Consider the following 16,359-nt stretch of genomic DNA (forward strand, 5'->3'; position numbering starts at 1 on the left):
GAAGCTCATATTTGACCAGATCACTCTTTGTTGCAAATTTCTCCAGGACATACAGGATCAAATGTCCTTTCACACATATATTCATCAATTCAAAATGTGAAATTAGGTTTTCTGGTTTCACAATGCATGAGCCAAATACAGGACCCAAAGGAGATGTATGTTAATATTTAGAATTTATCTTCATTCTTTTACCTACAAAGTAAAGGTACCAGTAAGCAATCCTATTGCTTCTTTTAATTGTTATTTAAACTGATATGAATACACTATATATGGATCAAAGCTAATTATCCAGAAATTTTATGCTTCATTAATTTTGTGATAATGTACAGTTGATTATCACAGACAGACAGACCAATGGATGGCTATCACTGGAGTTACAAATCATTCAGAAAAAATGCTTCACAACCCATATTCACAATCCTTTCTGTTCAAATTATTAAACCCAGTGCACCTCTTCCAGGACTCACATGGCTGCTTTAAAAGCCATCTCCGGCTGTCTCCATCAGCACATAATCATTTTGAAAACAACAATAGTATTTAACATTTACAGCACTCTCTGGGCAGTTTGCAATCCTAAGCATATTGCCTCCAGCAATCTGGGTTCTCATTTTAACAATCTCAGAAGAATAGAAGGCTGAATCAATCTTGAGCTTCATCAGGATCAAACTCCAAGCTGTGGGCAGAGTTTGCCTGCCATACTGTACTTTAACCACTGCATTAAGTAAGGGTTTCACTAATGACAGCCTTTGAAGCACAGTGTGCATGTTGGGTTAAAGTAATTTAGCTTTCTTCATTAAAAAAAATTATGCCTTTAAACTCTTCTTTTTCCAGACAGTTTGGATATACTGTATATTTACATACAGACCAATCTATGACTATAATAATAACAAATTCAACTATAGCTCATTTTTCTTAAAAGGATGATCAAAGTGTATTATAAACTTTAATGAGAGAAAATATTAGAAATACGTATTTTCAGAAGAAGTGTGCTTTAAATCAACTTTAAATTAACGGCTGTAAGAACGAATATGTGAAGAAGAATCAGTAACTCTTAACAGATTGAAAGATTTCATTTAATTTCTTGTTCTTCTCCTATTCTTGATTATTTTTAATGAACCTGCAGATAGTAAAATCAGTATCTTAAAAAGTGGGAAAGAACTTTCAGAAGACAGATGCTTACAAACAACCATCAAAAACATTCAAAACAGATCTGACAAGCTTATTTCTAATCATTTTTTTAGTTTCTTACATGCTAACAGCTTAATGAAATTGTATAAACCTGTAGCTAATACAGGCTTCTCCATTTGTATTAAAAATTGATTCAAGGGGGGAAAATAGTTATCCGTGGCAAATACACTAGTGATTAATTGTCACAGCTGCATCAAAGACAAACATTTAGATTTCTTGAATTTCAAGTGGCATATATTCAAGCACATGGTCCTTGGGATCAATGGGATACAATATATTTAAGTTTGGCTTGATGGCATTTATTGCTTATAGCTTTGAAGGGCTGCTCTTCTGTTACATGTGAATATATAAAATATACAGCTCTCAATGGCGTGATAAATCTCCTGCTATTGCTGATCCCATCTCTGTGTGGAAAGGTCACAGCCCCCTTCTAACATAATGTTTATGTCCATGTTTTCCCTTTATTGATATGTGTGCAACAGTATATTTCTTACTGTAAGGTATATTTTCTTCAATCAGCCGGAAAAATACTGGGAAAGTAAATGGTGCAGATTGATACAATTTCTTGATAGACAAAGCAATAGCAGCGTTTGATACCGTTTTTCTGATTCGGCAACCTGAGAATAAATTTCTGTGATAAAATAAACGAATTTTCCTTGTCAAAGGACTGCATGTTTCATATAACAGTATACATAAATAATGGTCTTGCAAATATGTTTACATGGACATGTCAAACGTCTATGAACCAGCCACTATTGCTTCCCTCTGTTTGTTTGCTTTTAAATAGCAGAAATCTTTTTTTTATTCAAGTTTTATTGGTTTTTCAATATTTACATATACATGTACTTGTGAAGCAATATGGTGGTTGGGTAGTGAAAAGTAACAAATAACAAGTTGTTTGTAAATAGTTCAGGTTGCATCAATGAAGATTCCCTCTCTGATTCCCTTAGTTTTCCCATAGTCAAAGTAATCAAGTTAGTACATTTCTAGATATGACCTTGTTATGTTCGGATTGACGAGCATACACAGCGAGGTTCACCAATGACTGCCTTCCTATGTCCGATCATCGAAGTAAGGGCATACACCAGGTATGCCCTTTAAGGTCCTCTCCATCACCTCTTGGAAGATGCCTGGAGCTGCAACAATGCCGAATTAAAGTCTGTGAACTCGGAACGCCCCCTTGTGGGTAACTATCGTTTGAGCCTCGGCGGCTTCCTTAGACACGGTAAGTCGCAAATACGCCTGCGCCAAGTCAAGCTTGGCAAAGATGGCACTGTCCTGGATCGTTGCGAGGACCTGCTTCACCGTCGGGACCGGGTAAGCATGTTTTTTCATTGCTAAGTTAAGGGTAGCTTTATAATTGGCACAAATCCTCACATCCCCGTTCGGTTTGAGGGGAGTGACGATTGGTGTCTCCCAAGGGCCTCCTTCTACAGGTTGCAGCACGCCCTGGCCTACTAGCTTATCTAGTTCGGCCTCGATTTTTTGTTTCAGGGCGAAAGGCACCCTCCGGTGCCTTGTTTCAGGGCGAAAGGCACCCTCCTAATGGGCTTAACTGCTGGATCCAAGTTTAAATTAATGGGGGGGCCCTTGTACCTACCTAACGACCCATCAAATACGTCTGCAAAATTATCGCAGACGGATTTAAGGGTCCTACGGTGTATAGTGTTAATTCCCCCCCACCCAAATTCCGAGGGCCGAGAACCAATTGAGGCCTACTAAGCTGGTTCTCTGGCCTTCGGTAACCAAGAGATCTAAGGGGCCCCTGAATCCCTTGTAACTAACGCTGACTGTGGCCTTCCCTTTTATGTTTATGGGGGCTTTTTGGAAGTCAGCTAGCTGGATTCGAGTCGGTTTCAGGGGAATTCTACGGCCGCTTCTGTTTTCTATGTATTTTAGGGTATCGCCCGAAATGATTGATACTGAGGCCCCCGAATCTACTTCCATCTTACAGGGAATGCCCTGCAGTTGGACTTCTATTTTTAATTTAGGCCTCAGTATATGGTTGATCCTGGGGTTCCCTACATGGTTGACTCCCACCCCCTCCCCACGGTTGGAAGTGCGTGCCTTAGGTCTGGGGGTCTCTCTGCCACAATTGGGGGTTACCTTACCTGCGGGCCATGCGTCGATGTCGTGGAGTCGGTTGTCGCGCGGTCGTCTACGGCAGATGGCCTGGATGTGGCCCGTTTTTCCGCAATTCCTGCATTTAGCATTGCAGAATCGGCAGGTTGCTCGGGGGGTGGTTGCCACCACAACTACCGCATCTTGCTTCTGGGTCTCGCGGTCTGGTCTGGTTGTCCCTCTGGGATCTTTGTTGCAAAGGAGGTTGTTGTCTTTTTCCGGGGTCAGAGCCGTCTGTGCGCGGGGGTCTCGCCGCCATCTTCCCGAACCTTCGGGCGATTTCATCAACGTCGGCTTCCCACTGGTAATCCACCTCCCCACCATCCACATGGCTCTCTAGGTTAATTTCTGCTGAGGCGCCCATGCTGTTGTGGTGGGGGTCTCGTCTACCGGTTGACTCGTAAGTGAGTAGTTCATCTAAGACTTCTTGTAGATTTCCTGTGGGCTTTGCGATTATCCTGTTTTGTAACTGTTCGTCTCGCAGCCCCAAGACCACTCTGTCGCAGATTCTAATTTCAAGGTTGTCATACTTGCAGCGCAGGGCCGCTTCTCTGACTGCAGCCACGAACTGCGTTATTGACTCGCCGGGCTTTTGGTTCCGTTTTTCAAATATTCGCCTCCAGTATAATTCCGACCTCTTCGGGGTGAAATGGACCTTTAGCTTGGCCAGCAGATCGGCGTAAGAAACGCTGGAGACCGGCAACGGTTGGCACAGTCCGACGGCAACCCGGTAAACCGGTGTGCCGCTGATGGTGAGAAGTGCAGCCGCTTTTTTCCGGTCGTCGGTTATGCCGTTTACCAGCATGAACCCCTCGACCTGGCCAACGTACTCCTCCCAATCTTCGGGGTAGTTCGGGTCGAATTCCTTCAGGGATCCGACTTGTGCCATTCTGTTTTGTTGTTACGGCGATAGGCTTTCGGTTGACTGCGATTCAAATTTCCCGCTTCGCACGATGCTAGCTTTCCGCTGCTTCCTTCGCTGTTCCGTCGTCTATCCCACCTTCGTCGCCACTTGTTATGTTCGGATTGATGAGCATACACAGCGAGGTTTAACAATGGTAACGTTTATTATGTACACAGTAGTCAACTGAACTGCTCCGTCTGTTAAACCCATATATATATGCCTAAACATTAACCAATCCCCTGCCAGGAATCTCCCGCCGAGAATACAACATCCAACCCCAGCTCCGGGTTTTCCCGCCGCTGGAAAACCACTCCCATCTAACTACTGACACAACAACCTAATCAATTAAAAAAGTTTTCAATGTAATTAGACTAATAGATATCAAAATCCTGTTTTTAAGTTTTACCTAATTGCAATAAAATACTCTCAAGTGGCCTATAATATACAGAAGAAAGCTTACTTTTTGGGTAATCTACAATTCCCTACTTCAGTAAAGAATAATTCTCGTCTACAAAACTTACATTGTTCATTACAAATCGTTCTTATGATTTAACAGTAAATTCAAGTTTTCATCTTAACAAATCACCAATTGTTAGAAAAAAATTTGTCTTAACCTTTCAACACTTATTAAAATACTATCTTATATTATAAGATTCTAAATTCTATAGTATAATTCAAAGTTTTATTCTAAAAGCTTAATTTTGTTTTCCTTTAAAAATCTAAAACCTAAATATGAAATCAGTTTATTTATTTTTTTAAGATTCCCCTTAGTCCATCAAAAAAGATTTTTTTTTAAGTTCTGTCCTTACAAATCCCCAAAAAAAGACAAGTCTATATCTTTAAATCTAACTCTCGCCTTCCTTTTGTGCCAATCAAGCTACCATCTTAGTGTCTTTAAATTCTTAAATGTGTCTCCCTTTCTTCCTCCACCTCTTATCCACAGAGACCAGGCCTTTGATATCTCTGCTCTTAATGTTGCTTTCTTCAGGTGTTGTTGTTTTTTTTAACTGTAAGTTTTGTAGTTAAAGTTGGAGTTTGGACTTCAAAGTTCTCTGTAGGCTGCGTTTGTTGCTCTTTGAAGTCTCCTATTTCAGTGTTAATTTCCAGTTCTTCTATTTGTTTTTGGGTTGTCAGTTCATCATTTAGGATCAAAGTTTGGTCTGGTGGCTTTAACTTGTCAGGTTTATCATGCAATTTGGCTTTAATTTGCTCAGTTATAGCCAAGATTGTGTCCAAAATCAATTTGTAATTAAGTGGTGGGATATAGTCATCCATTTCGTTAGTGTTTACAGCTAAGTCTTCCATGGAGGCTATTTTAATAGGAGTCCGTAATTTCCCATCTCCAATGCTCGTAAAAGTTGTTTTCAGTGCCAGGTGTTCCCACACTTGTCTTTGAAGATAATATCAAGGACAACTTTGTTATTCAGTCAGCTGTCAGAATAAGCAAAAGATTTACTTGCAATTCCAGGTTTAGCCACAGGATGTCATCAGTAGCATATAGAATAGGTTGTAAAATTCTTTTTTTTCCAAATTAATATAAAGCTTTTATATAATTAGTCCCATTCTTTTTTCCTTAGTTCACATCTTAAACAGAAAATAGGGTAGTAGATCCCCACAAAAATATAAGCTTTTTCATAGGTATAAATAAGATTGCTTAGTTTCTTTGCTTGATCAGATGGTGTGTTTTTTTCCTTTGCTTTAAGGCTTAAAATGTTGTTCCCCCAAGTATACAAAAGCTGTTTTTTCGAAGGGGGGGGGGAGAAAATTTTCAGAAAAGTCCCACAGGCAGGCAGTTAGGGGAATAAGAAAGGAAAGGTATCACCCAAGTCCTCCAGATTGTTTCGTTGTGCTAGATGGTGCTTTGGCTTTCGGCAGGGAACGGCTTAAAGATCAGCCATGTTGATGGCCAGTCTCTTGTTCTTCGGGCCAAAAGGAGCTGCTCCGGATTCAAGTGGAGGGCTGCTGCCCTTCCACGATCACAGGAGGGCCTCCTTGCGGTGGTTGCCCCTCCAGGGCGACTTTTTACCCTTTTCACGGTCCTCCAATGAAGAAAGATTGGACGGCAGGGAGGGAGCTCTCTCTGCACATCCAAAAGCGCTGCACGCGCAAACCGGAAGCCTAAATAGCAGAAATCTTTACCTAAAAGACTGTAGCTACACAGCTATCAGATAATGGCATGCCCCTGGCATGGTCCTAGTAAACAGTAGCTGTGGTTTGCCAAGTCAATGGTCTGTGAGAAGACTTTCTTTGTATTTTATCAGATGGCATGAGTATCAAGACTGTGAAGCTTTTAAAAACAATATACAATGTACTTTCAAGAGTTATATCTATATCAGAACATGCACAGAGAATCCAACATGTTAGCTGAATAACCACATGGCTCAAGGCTTCAGCACACAAAATAAAATTTGGTCCAGATGTCTTCTCTCTGAAACAGATGGGTTTATTATAATTTACTGGAACTCCAAAATAATCATAATCCTAAATTACCTTTTCAAAGTATTTGACTCAGTGCCTCAGTATAAAACTTAAAGCCTGCAAAATACTAGCTGAGGTTTTTCCTCAACTATGAAGCTTACTAAAAGGAATCAATGTCTCTTGCCTATCCTAGCCTGCAGGATTGTTATAAAGGAAGAAAATAAAATCAATCATCTCAGAAGAAGGCATGATAAAAATGTAATAAAATAGATTGATATAAATATCGTGGCAATTTTCAAACAGCAGTTTTTGTATCCGGGGAAGGACACATTTTTTGGTGGAACCAGATAATCTGTTCCTCAGCCTTCAGATGGCTGTGTCTGATATTGCAAGTCTGTGTGTTTAGGATTCTTTTTTTATGATTTAATAAAAATTAAAATCAGTGAAAGTTAGATAGTGGACAAATCAATTAAATGAATGAATAAATAAATAGAAATATGTAAAAAGTTTATGTTTACTCAAAACAGTAACCTATCCACAGGTTGCATTCTGGGCTTATTTTAAACATCCTTCACTTAAGATTCTAAAATGGCCCTTTACATTTTGTATATATTCGGAAATACAGTAAGTTCCATTGATCTATAGCAAGACTTTTTCAGAGTAAGCATGTACAGATCAGATTGTAAAACATATTTAGCATTTGCTTAGTCTTTCTACAACAATAATGCAAGTCTTGCACTTTTAAAACAATGAATTATTTTACAAATAACTGTACAAATGCAAACTCTTACTCTTCTAACATTCTAATTCATTTGGAATCAATAGATCTTACTACAATAAAATTAACTCAGAATAAATTATCATATAAATAACAATACGGGAATACCAACACTATAGATAAAGGATCTAGAAGTAATGCAAGTCATATATTTCACCAAATCCCTGAAATTCTTTAATAAGAGCATGCTTCTGGTCCATTTGTTCCTCCCCACCAACTCCAAATTATAATTATCTAAAGCAGACATGTATAACCCGTGACATCACATGATGTCACACAAAGTATCAGAACTTTTTCCCCATTGTTGGCAATGGAGTGGGCATGGTTTCCTCGTGATGCATCTGGCCCGCGGGCCGGCAGTTTGGCACCCCTGATCTAAAGAAAACCATACTGAGATTAAGAAATATGCAAAAAAAAGATCAAAGCAAAAGTATTTCCTTTATCTGGTCTTTCAAACCACAGCGATTTCTTTCCAAAGTGAAAATATAAGATATTAGTACAAACTGCTATTCATCACCAATTCATTCAATATAGTCATGCTAATTGGTCATGTGTAAGTCTCTGAAGCTATAATCAATTGGGTAGGCCACGTTGAGCCTAAACCAATTGACATAAAAATATTATTTATGAAATATAAGCATTCCATAATTAGACCATTCTTGAATGATCCTTCTGGCTTAGGGCTACTTCAAAAAGTTATTGCTAATCTTCCAGTAAACCAAAAGCATTCAGGATTCGCACTTCCTGTTCCTGAATTTCCATTTCAAATATTAGTAAAGAAAAATAAAGTGGGAATAATATGTATTTCCTTCTTAGCATGGAAGTTATCACATCTTCACTACTGTAAAACTACAAGCAAATTATACAGTATCTCTATCAGAATGTTCCCTCTTACAATTTTAATATAAATAAGCCAAATGAACTGGAATCTGTTTAATACATGTTAAGTCATGATCCTTTATACTTTCAAACAATAATAAACATTGTCTTTTTTCATATGTATGGCTGCCCAGAGTTGTTGTTGTTGTTGTTGTTGTTGACAGCTTTACAGGTGTTTGGAGATAGATTCATTTATTAATCACCTATTTCCAATGACAGTGAGTGCAACTGTTGTTAATATGTGTTAAAAACTAATCAGTTCACTGAAGGCATCTACTGTACCTTCAAAGCATTTGCCATGAATAACAATAAGAACTATACACCAATTTAGTTTTATTTGCATTTTCTTTCTTTCTTTTTTTCTTTTTTGACAAATCGATCAAGCTAAATAGTAGTAACATAAAGCTAGATATGTCAACATTAAACATTTAGTAAGATAATGTCCAATTAAGGTATTTTTGGAAACAGGAAAACAAAATAAAAACTTATACTTACCATTAAACTTCTAAATTTCCTATTTTCTGCAATGTGAAAAAAGCTTTCTCTTGTGAATATCTTGATGTGCTTCACTTCATTATTGTACCTATGGGCAATGAATAACTTATGAATTTAAATGTGTTTTCAATCTGGAAAAATCAATAATTACTTGACAGCATGCCCAAACTCTCCATGAATAAATTCTTAAGACAAAACACATATCCATGCCAATACACTGCTGACACCTAATTAACAAAAGACATTTATTGGGGTTCATTTTAACATACCCGCCTAAATTCAGATTTAAGACAAAGCCTCCCAGCAATATCTAATTATTGGATCCCACCAAGCTGATTGCATTCAAAAGATACCAACAGCTTTTCAAAAAATTATTATTCCTTTGGTGTGATATCCTTGTTCCCATTTGATTCAAGGGAAAAATTCTGTTTGGCTTCAGTTGATAGCTTGATCAATTCTGAAAAATTTCTAGTTAAAATGCAAATAGACATTTAAATCACTCTTTACTGGCTATCATAAAATCGTTTGTGTTCCAAGTCACAGAACCGTTACTACGCCCTCCCAACTGAAGAGTTTGCTTGCAGAAGGCAATAAAATTGGATCCTAAAATAAGAGAACAAAGTTGACTCCATGCAAGGCAAGGCTGTCTTTGCTCAAAGTGCCATGACTGATTGCTGGATTAGAACTCCCTAATCCCTACACCCTAACCCCACAAACACTGGGATTGAAAGGTTGGGTGTAAGAACTTTTCTGACTTTGCTCTTCCTTAAGCATAATTGTTAGATTCCAGAGAGTCAGTTTGTTAAGGCATTGGGTTAAAAAAGTATATTCTAGTCCTGCACAGAAACACAGGCACAGAATCCATTTGGGTGACTATGGCACAATTGCTTTCTCATAGCCCTAGAAAGAAGCAGACAAAGGCAAACCACTTCTGAAAATGCTACCAAGAAAACTTCATGTGCTCCATGTAGCTCCCCTTTGTTGAAGGGGAGGTACAGCAGCAACAACTTCATAATAACAAAATAATAGTGGTTAGGGACACTAATTTCAAAGTTCAGCAGGGCAGGCAAGCCAAAACTACTTTTCAAACCCATCAAGGTTTTCATAACATTTTTTAATCAATGAATGTAACTAGAGTATCCTTATCAAAAAAAAAATCCATATTGAATATTGGCCTATCAATTGCATGACCAATGTAAAGAAACATGTAATTTGCTTACTTAATGCTAATGGCATATTCTCCTGATTCTTTAGTCCTATACCGCACTAAGTAAGTGCTGTTTACCCGGTTAATAAGTTCTGCTTCTGCTTGTAATCTTTCCATTTTTCCGGCGTACCTGAAATAAATTGAAGTTTATTTTACTATATTTTCAGTATTTTATTTTGCTGCTCCAAACTCAAACATAATATTTTGATTAGGCCAAATCTGGTCGCAAGAATCATATGCAACAATCATGGGCAGATATGCCCACAACAGAATGGGTATCTCATAAGTAAAAAAAAAAAAGGATCCACAGTATCTCCCATTCTGCTGGCTATGACATTCTCAGTAATACAGTCAAGCATCACTAACTACATGTCTTGAACTGCAGATACATCCAACCAATTGCAAAATATAGAAATTCTGTGAGAGCCACAGAAGGTCATCTGTGCATGGAAACCTTCTTCTTTTTTGCCAGTTTTAAGACACTGGTACTTTGTTTCCATGATTAGAATGGTACTCTGATATATGTACAATTGAAATGTTATATTGCAGTATTCTCATCACCATGGTCAACCATATTGAAGTTCTCCAAAAATCAGGTAATTCAAGGGGACATCTAGAAACAAATTTCCTAGGAAAATAAAGTAAATTGTATGTATGGAATAGTTCGTTTCTTGCTCTCCTCAGTTGGAAACTGGTACCAAGGACATCTCTATGAAAGGACAATTCGGCAGGATAAGGGAGTGGTTGGACTTTCTGGACTTAAATTTGGGATGATAAGAGATCATGACTGGGTGAAAACTCATTCAAATGCAAAGTTGGTAGGCTCTGAAAGAGTAGCCATATTATATCATTTTCCAGAGATACAAAATTGGTTGCAAGTCAGATTTATTTATCCATGCAAAAATACAGTTATGCACTATATATACTCAATTATTTTTGCTTATATTACAACAAGATGCATTCCATAGAAGATCAGAAAGGTTAAACCACAACAAATTAGATTTCTATTAATATCATTTTTCTCTCAAGCTATTTATTTGAATTACCAGCTCTGCCTAAAATAAAAATGTAACAATTTATAGCTACCTACCATGGCTGAGAAGAATAGTCTACTGGCTTAGGAACCTAAAATAAGATAAACATATTAAAACAAAATACAATTAAATGTAATGAAACAAATAGCAAAAAAATCAATAAAATAAATTACCATTAAATATGTACATCTCAATGAATTTTACCTATTTTCAGAAAATGATTAAATTGGTTACTCTGCATTGTTTGTGGCACTGTTGCTCAAGATTTCAGTTTATACAATCAAGTTTTTAAAAATTATGTTTAGATGACATGATACAACCCTAGCTATATCAGTTAATATAAAGCTTTATTACAAAAGTTTTTCTTACCTAGATAGGGGTAATTAAATTCACCATTTATTGGAATTTGTACCAAAGTAAATTAGGCATCCAAGCAAAAGAGCAAAATTTTATTGCAAATTTAAGTTGACCCACCAAATATAGGACCACCTGTTTAACATCTATTTTCTTCTCAGAAATACTGATTTTTACATTGGAACAGACAGAATCAAGCAAAGTAGGAATAATCAAAAATATGTTTTCCACATCTCCAGAGAACAAGAACGCAAGTAAAATATGGCTGCTGTTTTCAAAAGCAGTCATGTACCTTTTGTGAGGCCGATTCTCAATCTAAATATGTACGTGTATAAGATGTTCATCAACTAGATTTTACATTTCAAAGAGATGAACTACAAAAGTACGATCTGCTTCAAGTTACAAAACTTACAATTTTACTTGTGTTGTTATATAACTTGATACATTGTTTTATTGTAGTCACCTTCTATGCAGTATTGATAGTTAAATGTGACTATTTTTCCCCAAAAAAATTGTTTTCCTGATCAGATACCCAAACTAAAATGATTGTCTGACCAAAATTTTATGTTTCCCAATTCACTAGAACTTGGAAACAAGAACTATTTAATGATAACTCTATCAGATACAGGTTGCCCTCAACTTACAACCATTCATTTAATGACCATTTAAAGTTATAAAGGCACTGAAAAGAATGACTTATCACCATTTTTCACTTATGACCACTGTAGCATCCCCATGGTCATGTGATCAAAATTTGGATGTTCATATTTATGGTGGTTGCAGTGTCCTGGGGTCAAGTGATCACCTTTTGTGACCTTCTAACAAGCAAAGTCAATTCACAAGACAATGGTGTTAAATGTCTGTGGAGATTCTCAGTCACCCTGGTCATAGTTGTCCCAAAGATGCTTCTTGGATGAGAAGCGAAACGTCTTCAAACAAAAACAAGAAAATCCAGTTGCTTCGTGAAAAAAGCATCTTTGGGATGACAAGTGTGTTACTAACTTAACTGCTGCAGTGACTCACTTAATAACTGTGGCACAAAAGGTCATAAAATAGAGCAAAACTCACTTAACAATGTCTCACTTAGCAAGATAAATTTTGGGCTCAGTTGTGGTCATAAGTCAAGGACTTACTTCTCCAAATACTTAAGAGTAATCCAATTCACACTTGAAAGACAGTTTTTTGCACTCAAAATGAGGTGTTTCAAATTCAAAACACTTTGCACATCCTTAACCTGTAAGTAAGTTATCCAACAACTGCAAAACCTACACAGAAGTATATAATCAGTGCGGATAAAAATCAACTCTTCTTGGGAATAGAACAGAATAAGATGGGGTAGAATGACAAGTGCTTGAACTGAAGAGTCTTCACTTCCATCCTTCATGATTACCCTCTCTCCTGCCAACTGCCCTCCACTCCACAGGCCCCATCAGGCACAACTTATTATGGGTACAACTCATAATCCCAATTGATTTTATTCATTCCCTTGTTAAGGATTGTGGAAGATATAGTATAAAATCTATAAAGAGAGAGCTGGGCAGTTGAAAAATGCAAAAAAATAAATAATTCTTTTTGATCAGACCACAACACTAGCTGCTAAACTATAACACATAAAATCATTTTTAACTCAGGATTCATATTCCAACAAAAGCCTTGTGTGAAAATGAATGATAACAGACTTCAAACGTTTATTAACAACAATAAAAAAAACAGAATGAAAGCTAGTAAATATGAGCCACTTTCATACAATATGAAAATGTCTTGCTGCCACATATTTCAAAACACCGACAGAAAAACGGCTATCAATATTATCTCAGAATGCACCATGCTGTAGATATTCTAGGCTCTCATCCATTTTTCATTTAATATTTATTGTTTGTTTCTTTTGATGTATGTATTTTATGCTGCTTCTGAGCACTTCTCTATGGATTAGATATAAGCATTGTTACATAACAATAATAATAATAGTAAAAGTGATGGTGCCTTGAAGATTTGATGGATGCTTCAGAATCTTCCAACTGTTATTTGTCAAAATGGAATGGTGATGCTTTCCATTTGTAAGGGAACAGTGGTAAAACATCAATTTATCTTTTTAGCAACACCATGCTTCTAATATAGTAGGAACTGATGTTTATTCATACTTGAATTCGTGCAAGTTTTACAACTAAACCTCTCCCTTGCAAAAGTAGAATAATGTCACTAGTTTATATATAATATCTCTGTACCTCAATATATAATTATTCCTAAATTAAATATGGAGTTAATTAATTTAGCAAGTATTAAGTTTTACTTACTGTATGCTGCAGCAGGATTGTACTATGTGAATAGTGAATTGTTTGTGATAAATAAAGGGAGAACATTAGGAAGAAAAGATTGGTAGGGGTAACTATGAAAATGATGTCTAAAGAAGGACGACAGAGACATTGCAGTGAGTTGCAAAGCCTGAAGGCAATCAAGGAATAAGAGACTGAATGGGAGAAAGGAAGATATAGATGTACATAAGGAGACTTGATTCCAGTCTGAAAGAAAAATTCCATCTGAGATGCACCACAGTAATAAGTGACAGAAACACAGGAAGGGGTGGAGTCATATGTTTGATACCCCTGTGAAAGTCGCAGGAGAAGGGTGGAGAAATATGGTCACCACTGGATGTGACAAGATAGGATGGTACAAGATTGGAAAACAGCTAGTGTTGCATTCGTACCAGCTCTACTGTCGCCAGTAATTTAGCCAACAATTGTGGGATCGTTGTTACAACTGGAACTTTATGGACCAGCTGTAAGTACCATGCATTCGACACCTTCACAATTTCATACAGTTGCTGAATGAGTGGTTGATAAGACTCTCTCTCTCTCTCTCTCTCTCTCTCTCTCTCTCTCTCTCTCTCTCTCTCTCTCTCTTTCTCTCTCTCTGTGTGTGTGTGTGTGTGTGTTTGTGTTTGTGTGTGTGTATTCTTCCATTCAAGTGTGTCTGTATGTATTCTTCCATTCAAGTGTGTTCAATTCTTGAAGATTGCCTGGACAAGTTGTATTTTTCTTGATAAGATTTTCAGTAGTAGTTTGCCATGGCCTTCTTCCTAGGCCTGAGAGAAAATGACTGGTCCAAAGTCACACAACTAGTTTTGTGCCTAAGGTAGGACTAGAACATCCAATGCCACTACACCAAACTGGGCGTGTGTGTCTGTGTGTTTGAAAATTGAACAGTTTTGCTAGTTAATTTCATCAGTTAGACCGATTTTTAAGTTGATTTCCTTCAAACTTCTACTTTGAAATCTAGTAACCCACAACATAAAATTGTCTTTTTAAATAAAATTAAGCCCGCATGCAACCTCACCATCACCACCACTATACACATAGCATATGTTATTGCATCATGAAAAATTATTTTTTAAAAAAAACTTAGTAAGAAGCAGGCAAATTAGCTGCAGACCTTTTTTGTAAAAGCAGTCATTCTGGCAAACATAATTATATAGTGCTACTTACACATGGGCAAGGTTTTACTGCATCACTTGGAAAGAAACCAAGCTCCTGGGTCATTAAATTTCTACCCTACAGAGAGACAACAGAAAAAATAAATATATACAAATGCCATCTATATTCAGAGCAATATAAGCTTGCACGTTATGATTGCCAAATGTTGCTAAATAATTCATTCATGTTCAATACCTGCTTAGATTAGAATGACTAATAGCAAACACAGAAACTCTGAAGGTTGGGGCTTTCATAGTGTAGGGATAAAATTATAAAATTTACATTGATTTGACATCTACTTTGGGTCTATTTTTGAATTATTTCTGGTTAGAGATAAGTAAATCACTTTATGTCCAATCCATGTCATCTGAGTAGGTGTCCACTTGTAGCTTTCTACTCCTTGATCCTTCTAACAATAGACATGGTCACCCACTTGAAGTCCCAGTGGAAGAAGCATTGCTGATATGGAGATCCTACAAACAGTATCATTAAGCTTAGAAGATCGTTGAACAAGGAAAGATACTGCAAACCTGTTATGTTCCCGGATGTCTTGGACTTTCAAAGATTAACAGCCCATTTGTAACAATGATTGCATTGGCTTCTCTTGTATCATTAGTGACTGGATCAATTTCAGAATGTGATGCCAGAGGATGCAGATAGATTACTTGGAGTGATAAATTTCATCATTAGTTCTCTTGATTTTTACTTTCAGCAGGGAGATAATTAAATGTAACTTACTTAAAAAAGTAAACTTCTGAAATTGCATAAAGAAATTAAACCAGTGATGTTTTTTCATTACAAGACTTCTTTTCTTCCTTCCTTCCAAGCTGGCTTATAAATAAAACTATAGGGTTGAAATTATCACTCTTTGGAGATGAAGCAAAAGAGTACAACTCTGTTAATTCTTCATATCTTCTCAGTGGCTTTTTATACTGGATTGATTGCCTAGAAATCTTGAAATAGGAAGCACATTTTTAGAGGATGCATTCCTGTCTCTCAAGCAAAGTTTAGATGTTGCTTAAGAAAAGTTGCTCCTTGAAGCAAAAGATAGTATCTCTCTCAGGTTTTCCATTGAGGCAATAGTCAGGAGCCTGTCTTATCAGTTATGGTAATATGTCAATTGCATATCTTCCTGAAATAAAATGAGCTCAAAATCATGGTATACGCATACCATGTCCAGATGGACTACTACACGGTGCTCTTTGTATTCTACTATTCCAGAAGCTTCCATTGGTTCAGTACTCTGATAGGCTGCATTATTTCTCAGCAAAGAATAGTACACTGGATTCCATTTTGTCTCTGGGCTATGGTGGAATGTAGTCTGGATTTTCAGGAGGGAGGGAGGACAAAGAGACAGCAAGGTTTAGTTTGGTTTGGGAGGAAGAGAATCAAGATAGCTCCTCCCTAAAAGTTCTCAGAGTATATCTTTGATGATGCAAGCATTTGCTTTAGTTTGGTAAGATTACTGTCCACATATGAGAAACAATAAAGGAAACTGCTTGGAAGAAACT

The 16,359-nt window shown here is 37.1% G+C and overlaps 1 protein-coding gene across 1 annotated transcript in view; it reads right to left on the minus strand.

Annotated features, from left to right (window-relative positions):
* VAV3 (vav guanine nucleotide exchange factor 3) overlaps positions 1-16,359 on the minus strand; it is a 216,342-nt gene that overhangs the window by 11,673 nt on the left and 188,310 nt on the right. The window contains exons 21-24 of the mRNA XM_083360483.1: positions 14,861-14,926; positions 11,081-11,115; positions 10,004-10,120; positions 8,784-8,871 (exon numbers count right to left, since the gene is read on the minus strand). Of these exons, the coding sequence (XP_083216609.1) occupies positions 8,784-8,871; positions 10,004-10,120; positions 11,081-11,115; positions 14,861-14,926 (306 nt within the window). The remainder of the gene's footprint in view (positions 1-8,783; positions 8,872-10,003; positions 10,121-11,080; positions 11,116-14,860; positions 14,927-16,359) is intronic.

The sequence above is a fragment of the Vipera ursinii genome (assembly GCF_947247035.1).
Source record: "Vipera ursinii genome assembly, chromosome: 3".
In the NCBI taxonomy this organism is placed as follows: Eukaryota; Metazoa; Chordata; class Lepidosauria; order Squamata; family Viperidae; genus Vipera; species Vipera ursinii.